At 33.0% G+C, this 16,606-nt stretch overlaps 1 protein-coding gene across 1 annotated transcript; it reads left to right on the forward strand.

Moving 5' to 3' along the window:
* Window positions 1-261: 261 nt before the first annotated feature.
* On the forward strand, window positions 262-7,098 carry LOC134694263 (uncharacterized). The gene is made up of 2 exons (XM_063555266.1): window positions 262-312; window positions 5,611-7,098. Exons 1-2 carry the CDS (start codon window positions 262-264, stop codon window positions 7,096-7,098), a joined length of 1,539 nt encoding a protein of 512 aa, XP_063411336.1.
* The last annotated feature ends 9,508 nt before the right edge of the window (window positions 7,099-16,606 follow it).

Here is a 16,606-nt window from a genome sequence, read left to right on the forward strand (position 1 = left end):
CTGATGACCGCATACTCGAATGATAGTGTACGAGGTAAATGATCCACATTCTTGTATAAACTACACGTCTATCATTTTTCAGAGCGTCTATGTTACCAATGTTGGAAATCGGTACAACTACGTGACTGGAATCTTCACCGCACTAACCAACGAGTGGGATGTATGTGTTCATATGGGTAACCCGAGTTTATTCCGAGGAACATTCTACCAAACTCATGATAAACAACGCCGAGTATGGGGCCACCTTCCTCCGGGCAAAAAATGGTGATGATGGTTCTGTTAGTGGGAACGTTGTGGCTAACATTATCAAAGGTAATTCAGTCTGTGTGCGTGTTCATTCCTCATAGGCCGGTGTACTTAATTGTTTACGTTTACCCATTTTTGAAAGTAGTACAATGATATGTTATTGTTAACTTCCATGTACTAAGATCTTTTGACTTGTGATACCAAATGTTACTTTCAGATAGTTGGGCTAACAAATTCTACCAAATATTATATAAGGACGATTTGGTAATCATTGAAGGAGAAGGTCCAATTAGGGCTGATTCTACTTCAGTCAATTTAATTAGTTAACGTGAAAGATTTGAACTGATTTATTCATTAAAGACACTCTAATTCAAGTTTAAATATGAAAATCTATCAAATATGCCATAATAAGTCACTTTTCAGGTTTTTTGGGGTCATATATGAAAGTGGCCGCACTAGTGTTCAGTCTCAACCTTTTTATATGTTATGTATTATCATCAAATAAAACTTCTATTTACATATCAAGAATGAACACAAATGCGGCCTCTTCCATTTAAGACGTAAATCGTTTAAAAGTTAACTCAAATGCATAAATTGTGCGAAAACAGCTCAAACACATCAAACGAATGGATAACAATTGTCATATCCTTAAATTGAGACAGGCATTTTCTTGTGTAGAAAATTCTGAATTTAACCTGGTTTATAGCTAGCTAATCCTCTCACTTGTATGATAGTCGCAACAAGTTCCATTATATTGACAATAACATGAGAATAAAACACACATAGATAATAGGTAGAAACATATGTTACTGACTAACGAACATTAGAATAACTAAATACAGTATCCTGTCATATCTTTTCAATAAGGGCGAAATAGTTTTAATCTTCCTGCCGTAATATAAACTGGATCTCAGTATATACTACGGTAGGAACATTAAAATTAGTCATACCTTCACTGTACTTCAAATACTAAAAGTCATTGTCGCATTGTAAAGATTATCATGATACTTTTGTATTCTTGAGTTTTAATTTTTAAGGTTAAGATTACTCGAATAACAGTTATCAGTAAATGGTTACTTATAAAGGGTTTCGCCATTGCACACAATAGTAAATCGTGCGCAAGGATAGAATGAAAATGTTGAACACTTAGCTGCTTTTGTTGATCTATAATAGTCAATTTGCCCATTCCGTTTTTTACCTTGTAATTATTGATCATTTTTGTGAGTTGTTTCTCTTAGAATGATATACATTTCCACTGACTATGAAGAACTACTGAACAGAACAAAAGGCTAAATTAATTTTCATGGTACTTGTTTCGATTGGACCAACTTTAATTATCATTGGTTATTGCCGAACAAGCTCCAAATGGGTATCAGATTTATTAAATACACTTAGTACCTTATTATACCTTTTCAAAAAAGAGTGAATAGTGCTAAAAAGTACTACAACAAAAATACCGAAGTCCGAGGTAAATCCAAAACGGAAAGTCCCCAATCAAATGACAAAAACAACTCAAACTCATCAAACGAATGGATAACAACAGTCATATTCGTGACGTAATAATGCATTATCTGATGTAGAAAATGAGTGGATTGAACCTGGTTTTATAGCCAGCTAAACCTATTACTTGTATGACAGTCGCATAAACATTCCATATACTGACAACAATGTGTGAATAAAACATATATACACAATAGGTATAAATGTCAATACAGGGGTACAACAGTCAACATTGTATAATAATCTTAATCACTATAAAAACGAAAATATATATGTCAACAAAGAAAAAGAAAAAGGCATAAAGACAAAGCACATTAACAAAAACGAAAGACACAAATACAAAAAAATACTATAGGAGCTATCATCTCAAAGATCAAGTATATATAATATATATATAAATTGTTATACCTTCACTCTGGTTGTAAAGATCATCATGATAGTACTAATTAACATGTTTAAAATGTGTATTATTGGATAATTTTTAATTGCACGTATTTTTGTTGTCTGTAAATGATTAAAATACGTAGGGCTTGGTCATTACAAACAATAGAAAATCGTGCACATGCATTTAGAGAAAACTTTGAAAATTCAACTGCTCTTTTTGATCTTTAATAAACTATAACCCTTAACTTATAACCTTGCTATTAGAAATTCCTTATACGAGTTGTTTCTCTTAGAAGGGATACACCCTTCCACTGACTATGAAGAAAGAGTGAAAACAAACATATTTATCTGTACGCAAATATTTTTATTCGTGTAATCGTTTGTTTCGTTTATCATTTTTAATACTAATTATTATTTTTCATTAACAATCTGTTATAACGCTTAAACATGTAAATCACTTTCAGTTATTAATGCTTTGCATAGACAGCAGTCTGTTTTTGTACTGTATACATCTACAACCAGTCTACGATTGACAAGGGAAGCAACTTGTTTCAAATTTGGGTAATAACAGAATCAAATTCAATTTGGTAATTGGCAAATGGAATATAAGATAATGAATTTTTCAAACGTATTTCTAACCGCGTTGTAATTAGAACATTTAGAAGCTGTTCGAGAAATCAGGGTTGATATGCGACATATGGATATTACCAATAATGTAAAGATATATAATCGTAGTACTGATTTATCGTAGAATGTGTAAAAACATTCGTCTGTTCGGAACAAATCTTAACTAAGTTAGTTCTATGCCTTTCATCCCAAAGTGTAAGCATTGACATTGTTATATAAAATATGTATTTTTTGTATAAGTATCTAAAGTCACGTTCGTCTTGAAATACAAGTATTTAAAATTGTATGATGTTAAGTGTTATTGAAGTAAGTGTGCATACACATGTATATTGATGTATAATGAAACAATTAATAAAAATTTTAATAGTTCATCAAAACAATTTGGTGTAGTGGCTAGTGCATCGGACTACTAACGCAAAGGTTCCTGGTTTGATCCTCGCTCCGGGGATATAATTGCAGGGTCTGATGTTCGGTCCTGCCTTGACGGCAATTGCGATTATGGTCTTGTGGAAACGGAAGGGAGGGGACAATAAATAGCTAACCCGTGTTACATCCTTGTAGATTTAAAAAAGAGCAGGCTAATGCCCCTACAAGGCAGAATTCACACCCACATTATATATGACGGTAGTGATGGTGAATAAATTAGGATTTCACATAAAAAATTGTCCCACTAGGATCAGTAACGTGAGTGTGTAAATGTATTTTGATAGTAAATTCTGTCTGGATAGTTCCCTAGTTGTGTGCCGCAAGAAGTTTTGATTGTAGATTCTGTCCGGATAGTCTCCTAGTTGTGTGCCGTAAGAAGTTTTGATTATATATTCTGTCCCATTAGTCTCCTAGTTGTGTGCCACAAGAATTTAAATTGTACATTCTGTCCGCATAGTCTCCTATTTGTGAAACGCAAGAAGTTTTGATTGTACAATCTGTCAGGATAGTCTTCTAGTTATGTGCCGCAAGAAGTTTTGATTTTACATTCTGTCTAGATAGTCTCCTAGTTGTGTGCCACAAGAAGTTTTGATTGTACAATCTGTCTGGATAGTCTCCTATTTGTGTGTCACAAAAGGTTTTGATTGTACATTATGTCCAGATAGTCTCCTAATTGTGTGCAACAAGAAGTTTAGATGATACATTCTGTCCTGATAGTCTCCTAGTTGTGTCCAGCAAGAAGTTTTGACTGTACATTTTGTCCGGATAGTCTCCTATTGGTATGCAATCAGAAGTTTTGATTGTACATTCTGTCCGCATAGTCTCCTATTTGTGTACCGCAAGAAGTTTTGATTGTACAATCTGTCAGGATAAGTTCCTAGTTTTGTGCCGCAAGAGATTTGATTGTACATTTTGTCCAGATAGTCTCCTAGTTGTGTGCCACAATAAGTTTTGATTGTACAATATGTCCGGATAATCTCCTAGTTGTATGCCACAAGAGATTTTGATGGTACATTCTGTCCGGATAGTCTCCTAGATGTGTGCTGCAAAAATTTTTGACTCTACATTCTGTCCGGATAGTCTTCTTGTTGTGTGCCACAAGAAGTTTTGATTGTACATTCTGTCTGGATAGTCTTCTAGTTGTGTGCCACAAGACGTTTTGGTTGTACATTCTGTCCGGATAGTCTCTTAGTTGTGTGTCGCATGAAGATTGACTTTACATTCTGTCCGGAAAGTCTCCTCGTTGTGTGCCGTAAGAAGTTTTGATTATACATTCTGTCCGAATAGTCTCCTAGTTGTGTGCCACAAGAAATTTTGATTGTACATTCTGTCTGCATAGTCTCCTATTTGTGAAACGCAAGAAGTTTTGATTGTACAATCTGTCAGGATAGTCTTCTAGTTATGTGCCGCAAGAAGTTTGGATTGTACATTCTGTCCAGATAGTCTCCTAGTTGTGTGCCACAAGAATATTTGATTGTACAATCTGTCTGGAGATTCTCCTATTTGTGTGTCACAAGAGGTTTTGATTGTATATTATGTCCGGATAGTCTCCTAGTTGTGTGCAACACGAAGTTTTGATGGTACATTCTGTCCGTATAGTCTCCTAGTTGTGTGCCGCAAGAAGTTTTGATTGTACAATATGTCCGGATAGTCTCCTATTTGTGTGTCACAAGAAGTTTTGGTAGTATATTCTGTCCGGATAATCTCCTAGTTGTGTGTCGCAAGAAGATTGATTGTACATTCTGTCCGGATAGTCTTCTAGTTGTATGCCACAAGAAGTTTTGATTGTACATTCTGTCCCTATAGTCTCCTATTTGTGTACCGCAAGAAGTTTTGATTGTACAATCTGTCAGGATAACTTCCTAGTTTTGTGCCGTAAGAAGTTTTGATTGTACATTATGTCCAGATAGTCTCCTAGTTGTGTGCCACACGAAGTTTTGATTGTACAATATGTCCGGATAGTCTCTTATTTGTGTGTCACAAGAAGTTTTGGTAGTATAATCTGTCCGGATAATCTCCTAGTTGTGTGTCGCAAGAAGATTGATTGTACATTCTGTCCGGATAGTCTTCTAGTTGTATGCCACAATAAGTTTTGATTGTACATTCTGTCTGGATAGTCTTCTAGTTGTGTGCCACAAGAAGTTTTGATTGTACAATATGTCCGGATAGTCTCTTAGTTGTGTGTCGCAAGAAGACTGATTGTACATTCTGTCCGGATAGTCTCCTAGTTGTGTGCCGCAAGAATTTTTGATTGTACAATCTGTCCTGATAGTCTCATAGTTTTTTGCCACAAGAAGTTTAGATTGTACAATCTGTCCGGATAATCTCCTAGTTGTGTGCCGCAAGACGTTTTGATTGTACATTCTGTCCTGATGGTCTCCTAGTTGTGTGCCACAATAAGTTTGATTGTACAATCTGTCCGGATAGGCGTCTCCTAGTTGTTTGCCACAAGAAGTTGATTGTACAATCTATCCGAATAGTCTCCTAGATTTGCCTTACTGCTGTCAACATGACAAAGTAGTCTGCGTATCATGTGTTCCGGTATCACATCAGAATTGCAAGTCTATCATTTCAATTGAAAAAGCTGCTAGAGGCGTAAAAGATGGTACCGCTATTTCTGATCTAGAGAGAAGGATTTTAAACCTATGTCAAGTTGCAGAGAACAGACGGAGTCAAAGTGAGAAAACACTTGTAGATTTGGAAGAAAGTCGTACCAAAATAAAGACAAGGGTGTCTGACATCAAACGGAAAGTCATTGCTCATTTAGATACTTTAGAAGCAGAAATACATGAAGATATTGATTCTAAGTATAAAAATTGTACTGAGAGTGTTACCCGAAACAGAAATAGCATACAATCTAGCTCAGACTCGCTGTCTACATGGAAACGTGATCTTAATTCACTGAAGCAACACACATCAGAATCTCATTTATTCCAGGTGGTAAAATTTCTCGATGCAAAAATCTACCAGAAAGAATTACAAATCAGAGAAATCAAAGCAGCTACTGTTCCGATACTAACATTTTATCCTTCAGAATCTGAATCGAAAATTAAGAAACTTATCCCTGACTTGGGTAAAATAACGGTTGAAAATGTCCAAGTACCAAAACCTGCACTAGATATAGACAAACAATGTAATGTTCCCGTTAGAGATGAAAGAAAGTTATCACCGACACATTCATTCCAGACCACGAAATTAGGAAATGAAGTAAATATCAGTAGTGGATGCTTTATTTCTGATAATAGGTTACTCCTGTGTCACCCCAAGGGGAAACATCTTTTCGTTTGTAAACTTGATGGATCTAATTCCAACGTGATTGATTTGGATTATAAACCATTTGAAATAAGCTTATATGACAAAAACCATGCTGTAGTATCGGATGGTGGTGCAGGTATCCAGATAATAGACCTGACAACATTGAAGCCTGGAAGGAGAATTCAAGTTAAAGGATTCTGTGATGGAATAACCAGTGTAAAGGATAAGATCTGGGTAAAAAATAAATCTCACACTCTAACTATAATGGATATCAATGGTAAAGTTTTTAAAGTAATAAAAACAACGTTTGATGCTTATCAAATCTGTGCCAGTCAGGATGGTGATGTGTATTGTACTGACGGTAGTAGTGAGAAAGTATTCTTAGTTTCTTTGGATGGAAAAGAACGTGAGATATACAACAGTCCTGACCTGACAACTGGTATTGGTGTAGCTGTAGATGACCATGGGGACGTGTATGTATCAGGATGGTTATCAAACAACATACATAGAATATCTAATGATGGACAGAAACATGACATCGTTTTGTCAGCAGACGATGGTATCAATGAACCGACTGGTTTATCTTACAACAATGAAACAAGAGAACTGTTAGTCTTCAACGACTATGGTGGTTTTATCAGTATTTATAAAACCAAATGAACACTGTCTAATGAACACTAAAATGACTGTAAGAATCGGTGAAAAGCCGAAAGATAAATAATATTTTTTTTATATCTTAATGACAAATTGATTTATATACCGTGTTTTCTAATTTTGTTCGAAACTTTTTTAGATTTATTGTTACTGACAAGGTAAACCATAATTTTAGATTTATTGTAACTGACAAGGTAAACCATACCGAGAGTAATCCAATACCTATTTGAATATGAAGTGTAATGGATATGAGACTTTTTAATAAATAGTGACACATTCAAAAATCTAGAAAAAAATATTTAGAGTTTGTCTGTACTAGTCTGAAGTATCTCTTCAAACTTGCACAAAGAGGAAGAGTATAGCACTATAAAGATGAATATGCATATTTCGGTCACACATTTTATTTCAGATCATGATAGACCAAAATTGTGAGTCAGTAATTTGAGACTTCTATAATTAGATCAAATATTTTGTAAAAACATGAATGTTTCCTCATTGAATCTAGACAAATAAAAATAGCACTTTGTGTTAATAGAGACCAAAAACTTTCAAAAACAATGTAATGTATAGGTTACCGAGTGACCTTAAACAATTTAAGAAAAAAATGAATACGGTATAGGCACCAATAATTAGCCCACCATGTAAACCGTGAAACATGTCATACTAGTACACTAACGGCCTAAGTTACAACAATTAAGTTTAGAAAAAAACAAACATGAAAGGCCTTGATGCTAATTTATAACAATAGAAGAATGCTAACAGCTGTCGGAAAAGACATGTTATTAAACTCATTGGAATGGCAAATAAGAAAAAGACAACAATAAAATTGAGAAAGGAAATTGGGAATGTCATTTGTAATCACTAAGTAATGTTTTCAATTATTTTTACTCTATGACTGATAAAATAAATTGTCTAATAAATACCAATCAACAGCTAACAATATAAACATAGAATCATTGACTTTACACACTTTCAAGAATATAGAGTTAAAATATAAGTTACGCGTTTTTTAACAGAGTTATGATAAGTCTATTCCTACGTGGAAAAGAAGAAGATCATTTTCAATGACTAACATTATGATTAGAAGCGTAGGCGAAAAATGATGAAGACCCCGCACAATGCAATCCATTTTATTACGGCTAAACAAGTTAAATCCAGTTTTATATTATCATGACTATCGCAGAGGAAATATTAGCATGCTTTTCAACCCGGGATAATCTAATTTTTTGAGGGAATGAATGATCCTGTTTTATCCAATTCATTGGTATTTCACCTACGAGTGTATGAGGCAAGTCGTACAACGTCTCATACGTCTTGAAAACATGTTCGTCTCACCTTTTTGCGATAATATCAGATGTCAAACTTGATTTTGAAAGATCCGAAATGTGAAACTTCAAGGGGTATTTCTGATTGACTGCTGATACAGTCATCTTTTTTTAAAGCACCTGTCATGGATTATTCAACAAATAACTTTTATTTGTTGAAAACAAAATATAATATCATATTAGTAAGAAATATCACGATTCATTTTGATAAATTATACCATTTTCCGTGTTGTCATATAATCAATGTATGTAGAGGTTCTTTAATATGGAATTATGGCCTTGGTTAATTTATTTGTAAATACAAAACTATAAAACCTACATTGCTACCGTTAATTGTATATGTATAACATATATGTTTACTTCAAATGTAAATAGTACCTCATTTAGACCGTATGTAAAGATGCAAAAGTCTCACCAGAAATATAAGATTCTCTTGACATTTTACTAAAAACATATTACTGCTATTAAAGAAATTGCACGCTTAGAGTGCTGTTAGACAAAAACACGAGCATTTGCATTTGCAAACGAACATACACAAACATAACGGTGAGGGTCAAACGCACCTGTATTGCTTTCGTTTTAAAAGTAAAGATCTATAATTGTTAAAATTAATTGATGGTGCCGAAATGTTTACGATTTTTTAACATATTTTCTGAAACGCACATACAACCTTATTGTCTTGTGGTAGCGGTTTGGAGGGATTGAAATGAATAAAGGGTTGATCTCTATTCTGGTCAAGGATGTTTTGTAAACATCTGTTTATTTAGATATGCCAAATGTTGACACAGTTGCATCGACCGGCGGTTAGGTAAAAGACCCAGCATTTCGCATATGAAGTTCAACCTACTTCTTTGAACATATTAAACGTTATCTTTTTGAAAGTGTCATTTACATCTATAATGATATAATACTAGTTTTAATAAAAAAAAACATCGCGGTATAAACATTGTTATCGTCTTCTATATGTATTTTCCCCCTAGTTTTAGGGAGCCTTTATGAACATCATCTGATAGATATTGATTCTTGTATCAGCGGATACGTCATAAATTATATAATCTGGGCGTATTGATGTGTAACAGTGTACCGCAACTGTTATTTTTATATATGAAGTTTTATAGTTTTAGGAAACGAATACATTAAGGTATACATTACGATTTTTCAGAGGTTTTAACTTCTGTTAATCTAATTAAATTCGTTTATTCATTATACGTTGCTTGATTGTTTGTGGAAACTTGTTTTTGTCAAGGCTTACTTTGATTCTAAAAACGATGGCGTTTGTAAGTAACATGACATTCCAAATAAACGGGAGTAAAGCCTGGAATGAAACAGCGACAATCGACGAACAAGAATCTCAGGTAATCAATTATATTTCAAATCAAGCAAGTAGTTTTTAGCCTCATACAATTAAATCATCAAGTCATAATTTGCAGGCACCATGAGCCTGTAATTTAGGGATTGTCATTTGTAGCTGTTTAATATATTTTTTCGTTAATTTTTTTGGTACATTACATAGACAGTTAATGTCCTCAATCGAATTGATTTATATATTTAATGTCGGCGCCTTTTAAAGCTGGAAATGCGTTTGGCTTAGGAACTCATTTTACGGCTAAAAGTGTACCACTTTCACTATGAAGTTGTGATCAAAATCTTATCCTAAAATTGAAAGTTCATATGCACTATAATGTGTTTCAAAGGTAAAAAAAGGGCTGTGCGGCATGATTTCAACGTTGTCATGCCCTGGACTTTTCAGAGTTAAAACTAACAATAATTTCCTTAATAAATAACTACCCCTACCTTGAATAAAGGGTTACCACGTAATTCAATGTAAACAATATGCAAATGTATATTTACTGGTAACATTCCAAAGTTATGTCTCTTTAAGGTAAAACAGAGAGAGCATAATTGGGAACCAGTATGTTAACAACATTGTTTTTTTATGAATATTATAGATCTCCCCAAAGAGGCATGGTTTGAGAAACAGCTGTATTTACAAAGTGCAACCTATAGTTGTTAATTACTGTGTCATTTGATGTCTTGTGAAAAGTTGTCTCATCGGCAATCATACCACATCTACTTTTTATATTCTAAATTATTTGAATTAACATGTCTGTAAAGCCTGCATATTGAATACTTTCCTTTCAGATGACAATATTTAAGGGATTTCGTTTTTATCATGATTTATTTTATATAGATTGCTTTTATGTAAGTATTGACAATGCATATTATCTTAGAAACTCCCTTTTCGTCTAATACTGTACTACTTGTACTATGAAGTTTAAAAAAAGGATCATTTCCTAGAATGGAAAGGGTTGTGCGGCATATTTTCAACGTTTATATGCCCCGAACGTCTAAGAGTTTAAACTAACACTACATTTCTGAACTCTCACTACCTCGACTGTAGGGTTACCATACATTTCAATATTAACAATATTCACATATATAGTTTCTAGTAACTTTCCCAAGTTATGTCTCTATGATAACATACATGCAGATCAGAACTTATTCAGTATGTAATAAAAATCAATTATCTATGAATATTCTATATCTCCCCAAAATAGGCGTGGTTTGAGAGACAGCGGTATTTACAAAGTGCAACACAAGAGTTGCTGCTCTAATGGAAGTTGGTTGACCATTACTGAACATCTGTTTCACATACGACGACCGATATTAAAGGAATGACTGTAGGTTTTTTTTCTGTCTGAAGAATAACATAGAAAATGAAGTGCAAACTTAATAACCCGCAAAGCGTGTTATTTCAAGGTGTTCACCACAAGTTGTATGTTTATTTCGAATAGAGAGAGACAAAAAATAAAGTAATTCCTTATAATTTAATTACAAATTCCATTCTAAGACAGAGAAAATCACGCCAAAACTTTGATGACGTCACGCTCACATGACAAAATTATGTGCTGATAGACAAAACACTGTCAGCTAATCAGAAGACGTGTTATTTCAAAGTTAAATTATGTTCCAATGGTATTTACAACATTTATGTGTTATGTTTCCCCAAATGTGATGCACTATATAAGAGGCATCATCGGGATTTGATTGCATCGTCTGTTTATTTTCGACATTCGGGATTGAATATTCTTTTCAGTATGTTGTGCTTCTCTTGTACAAAATTTTACATTCTTCATGTTCTTCATTATATAATTTTGGGGAAATCTTAACATGATAATACGAAAAGTGTAATGAAGTTAAACTAAATTAATTATTGTGAATCAATTTATTACAGGGTCTTAAATGGATTTCCTTGGCCATTCTCATCGGAATAATATTTTTCAACTTGTTGGTGTTGGTTTTACTGATTTTAAGAAATTCAAAATCAAGATTGCGATTTTTCGTTATTAACCTAGCTATAGCAGGTAAGACTAGTATAAATATAAAATGTAACAATTCAGAACCGATACCAATAATATGAAAACATCTGTTGGTCACATGTTTAGCTGTTACGGAATGAACTCCTTGTTTTCTTTGATGACGTTTTCAAGCCACCATTTCGAAACCACTGTTGTTGAACGAAATATTCTAGATGATGTATCCAATTTGTAAGTTGACACTAAATTTTTGAAATGAAACATATTTGATGTTTTATACAGTTCAGTCAATTTACTGATTATTCTATGTAAAAACTATCCGAAACAAATATTTTTACATTTAAGACTATGTTTTCTAATTTGGATTTAGAATATCTTCGCATTTGGCACAGCGTTAAACCTGTCTTGATTTGATAGACTAATAATGCATTTCCCGCATAGTACGTGTGTACCAACATACAATCATGATTATAACCTTTCAATATTGTTCAATAAGACAGGAGCATATTTCTAAATTAGTTCATTGAGCTCAAATAACAATCATAAATCCTTCCAACAAATCAGTTTTGATGTAACAATGTAGGTCACAAATCTAATTATTTCCTTATCAGAAATATGTGTAAACATATTTCTGTTAACTTATCATCCAGTAGAGAGTAAGAAATTATTATTCTGGTTTCGTCATACACGACATATTTTACCAAATTTTCCTAATGTATACAACAGCTTTCTAAAATGCAAATAAAACTACAATTGATTAATATATGCTGATACTGTGTCATTTCTGGCAAGATGTACATTCATTAAACAATGAAATGATTATATTAATTTTGCAAAATGTAAAATCATTCGGAACTACTTTCTATTTACATTTATATTATATGTTTTGAAAGATGAGATCTAAATCTTGCCTCATATTTCGAAAGTAGCTATATTATACTGATATAATACCTCAAAGATGATATTGCAAATATAAAAGTAAATAAACTCATCATAGATACCAGGACTAAATTTTATATATACCCTAGACGCGCGTTTCGTCTACAAAAAACTCATCAGTGACGCTCGAATCCAACAAAGTTAAAAAACAAAAAATAAAGTACGAAGTTAACAAGAATTTTGATCCAAAATTCCTAAAATTGTTGCCAAATATAGCTAAGGTAATATATGCCTGATGATTGTACAGATGTGTACAAGCCAAAGACGAACGATAAGTCATAGCAAATTGTCGCATTGTCTCCATGGTAAATTTGGACAACAAACATGTATCTAATCAGAACAAAACAATTCGTAAAACACTCGAAATAATAGAATGAATATTACTTAACTTATATGAAACCAGATTGAACATAGTTGTAACAAAAGGGTACACCGATATTGGAATTAATAAAATGATTTAATGTGAACCTTTCAACAGTGATACAGTCACAAATTATTTACAAACAACATTATTTCTTAAAATAAGTCGGGAGCAAACACAACTGAATGACAGAAAACCTATTCACACAACAAAACTAAGACACGTGCACTCTAAAAAATAAAATAGAGAAAAGAAATGGTGAATATGTCAAGGCGACAACAACTCAACTATAGAGTAGACGAGTACAGTGATAATGGACGTCATACTAAACTTCAAATTACACACAAGAAACTAAAATTAAAAATAATACAAGACTAACGAAGGCAAAATGACCTGACTTGGAACAGGCGCAAAATTGAGGCGGGGTTAAACATGTGTATGACATATCAACCATCCCCTATACCGCTAACTAATGTAGAAAAGAAAATGCATAACAATACGCACATTAAAATTCAGTTCAAGAGAAGTCCGAGTTCGATGTCAATAGATGTACCAAAAGAAAATAAATAAAATGACAATAATACATTAAATCAACAGACTACTAGCAGTTAACTGACATGCCAGCTCCAGTCCTCAATTAAACTGATTGACAAATTATGTCTTCGTCAGATAAATACCAAGCACAATCCCTCCCGTGGGGGTTTAATATCATAAAATCATAAAGCATATGAAAAGAACATAACCCGTGTCACGCCAACAACTTTAAAAAAAAGTTCCAATGCAAAGACCTATTAGTGAATCAATACTTAAGCAAAAATAAGATACATTTTAATGACCTGACAACATTATCGTATTACATATCTTCTGAATAAGTCTCTTTAAAGGTTTTGTAAGATTTTGAGGTGAATATTACCGTAAACAATTGCATGTGAAATACCTGAACGTATAAGATGTCTGCATGTTTAGTTATATTTACGAAATATCTCCTTATACCAGTGGTAAAATTTAGTAAATGTTTTGACAAGTTTATGATATCGAAAACCCTGGTGTGATAATTTTTCAGTAATACTTAAATTTCTCTCGCTAAAATCTAATACGTTGTTACATACACATAAAGGTTACTATTTAATATACTTCTATGTATTTTTCACTTCAGATTTTTGTGTAGGAGTATTTTTTGTACTGCCCGATACGCTCTTCAATTGGTTTGATGTTTCATGGAATCCATACGCGTGTTATATTCTTTACGTGTATTTTTCTATGGTTCCATTTTACGTGTCAACATATGCTATCGTGGTTTTATCAATTGACCGTACATATGCTATTTTAAAACCCTTTGCATCTGCATCTAAGGGGAAGCTATACCGATATGGACTGCCATTGTTCTCATGGGTTATAGGATGTATCTTGGCGATTCCTTACGGGGTCTTTGGTACATATAGCGAAGAGGATGTTTACTGCTCTCATGAGGCGCCAAGCTTAGTAAGTTGATCGTTATTTTTAAAGAGAAAGATGATAGCAATTGACATAAAATAAAAGAAGGAACTACGACACTAACCATCAGTTAATCAAATGTTAGACAGGTTGGAATTGATTGAGGAAAAACAAAAATGTCATTATATATAATTCATTATTTCAGATACAATAGATATAATAAGTAGAGGCATCAACAGACAAATGTAACTAAAATCTTAATCATAAGCCTGGTCTCTAGGCAGAATCATCTTGTCTGTAATGATTAATATGGTGCTACTTTAAAATTCAACATTAATTGCATACAAACGTGCATGTAATATAGTGTATTTAATGCTACAAGTGCTGTTGTTTTGGTTTTGTACCGATTGGCATTTGATTCGCTCCAAAAAAATATTTGATTTGCGCAACAAACAATGTTTTGAAATAAACACAAATGTTAAAATTTAAACATATAGATAGATACCAAAAGTAGTTGTTTGATTTGGAAAATACATGTATACTGCTACTTGTTTGTTGAAGAAGCAATTAAATAGTTGTGTCGTATTTAACAACAAACAGGCAATCTATCTGATCGTTTTTGTGTGTATACCCTTTGGAAGTCGTTAATCAATGTTACCAGATGCTAATCGAACTATGATTCCGTATGTTAGAATTCGCAATATAGCTATAAGGGTTTACCTGTAAATTGTAAAATTTGTTTTGGTTCAAATGAAATATAACTTTGTTGCGCCATTGAAAGATCGAATTTTGTAAAGATTAGCCAGTATGAAATATGTCCGTTATTATTCAATTACAAGTACGTTATAACTGGGTCAATTTTTGAAGTGAATAATTATCTGATGAATAATTAAATTCTGCTGTTAACTAGAAAGTTATTTCCTATGACATTATCCTACATCAGTTGTTTTCAATATTCAATTTGATTTCTAGACATTGCACCATTTTACAGTTTCACTCTTAACTTTTGATGTTCACTTTGCATGCATCAGATAAATAATACTAATAACACGTACACATAGAAAAGATACTTGTGTGAATTCGTAATATTTGAGGAGCCAATTTAACATCAACTGGAATTAGTACGGCGGCTTTGTGAAAAATTGTGCACATTCTGCTACAAGCATGAAATTTGGCATAGACTTTCCTCATCTATTACTCTTTTATTTCAGATAGGGAGGCATTAAAAAAAATGTCGCACTTCCGGCAAAATCCAAAATGGCGGACTTCATACCTAAATCAGCCCAATATCGTAGGCTATGATGTGAAAAGGTGTTATAATCATGCTACTATCATAATATTTGGTACAAACCATTGTTTTGTACTACTTTTGGATAAATTATATACATACGATGTCTTGAAAAACCCTACTTCCGGTAAAATCTAATTTGGAGGACATTGTACTAAAATTAGCTTATTTTTTAGGGAGGGTAATTGAAAAATGTGTAAACATACTGCTACTATCATTACAATGTGCAGGAACCATTTCTTTGGTGCATCTCATTGGTACAATGTATAAGACATATTTCTTAAAAACCCTTACTTCCGGTAATATCCAAAATGACGAACATAGAAATATCAATTTCTTTTTTTATATATTCAACTTTTTCTAACTCAAAATGTAAAGAAATGTAATTTATTGTGCTGGCTTTAAGTTATCCCCAAAACCACTGATTCTATTCTGTTGTAAATGATTAAATACAAAGTTATCAATTCCGGTAAAAAAACAAAAATATCCAGGCGCTAATGGGTGGGGAAGGGACAAAGAGGATCCCTTTTAAAAAACTTTTTCTGAGGCCTCATCATTTTGTCAAAAGCTTGTACATTGTGGATGTAAGAAAGGATGTCTCGGTCATTGTTAATGTGGAAAATCCGGTCTCCAGTGCACTGCTTAGTGTGCATGTGGTAGGGACTGTGAATACAAATATATTTTTGGCCAAATAGTAGAAATTCAAAAAAAACATTTGACGTATTATACTGATTTTTTTTTAATCAATCTATCCAAATCTCTACATCGAAGAAATGGATTGAGTACTCATCTTTGAAATTAACACCATATTTTTAACCGGAAATGTCAACTTTGTATTTAACATTTACAA

The sequence above is a fragment of the Mytilus trossulus genome, chromosome 13, assembly GCF_036588685.1.
Source record: "Mytilus trossulus isolate FHL-02 chromosome 13, PNRI_Mtr1.1.1.hap1, whole genome shotgun sequence".
Lineage (NCBI taxonomy): Eukaryota > Metazoa > Mollusca > Bivalvia > Mytilida > Mytilidae > Mytilus > Mytilus trossulus.

Excerpts from the sequence above, each read along its gene's own strand:
- LOC134694263 (XM_063555266.1), top strand. The coding sequence starts at position 262 with ATGGTGATGATGGTTCTGTTAGTGGGAACGTTGTGGCTAACATTATCA. Across the intron at positions 313-5,610 it reads TGTGGCTAACATTATCAAAG|GCGTCTCCTAGTTGTTTGCC; the intron begins GTAATTCAGTCT and ends CTGTCCGGATAG.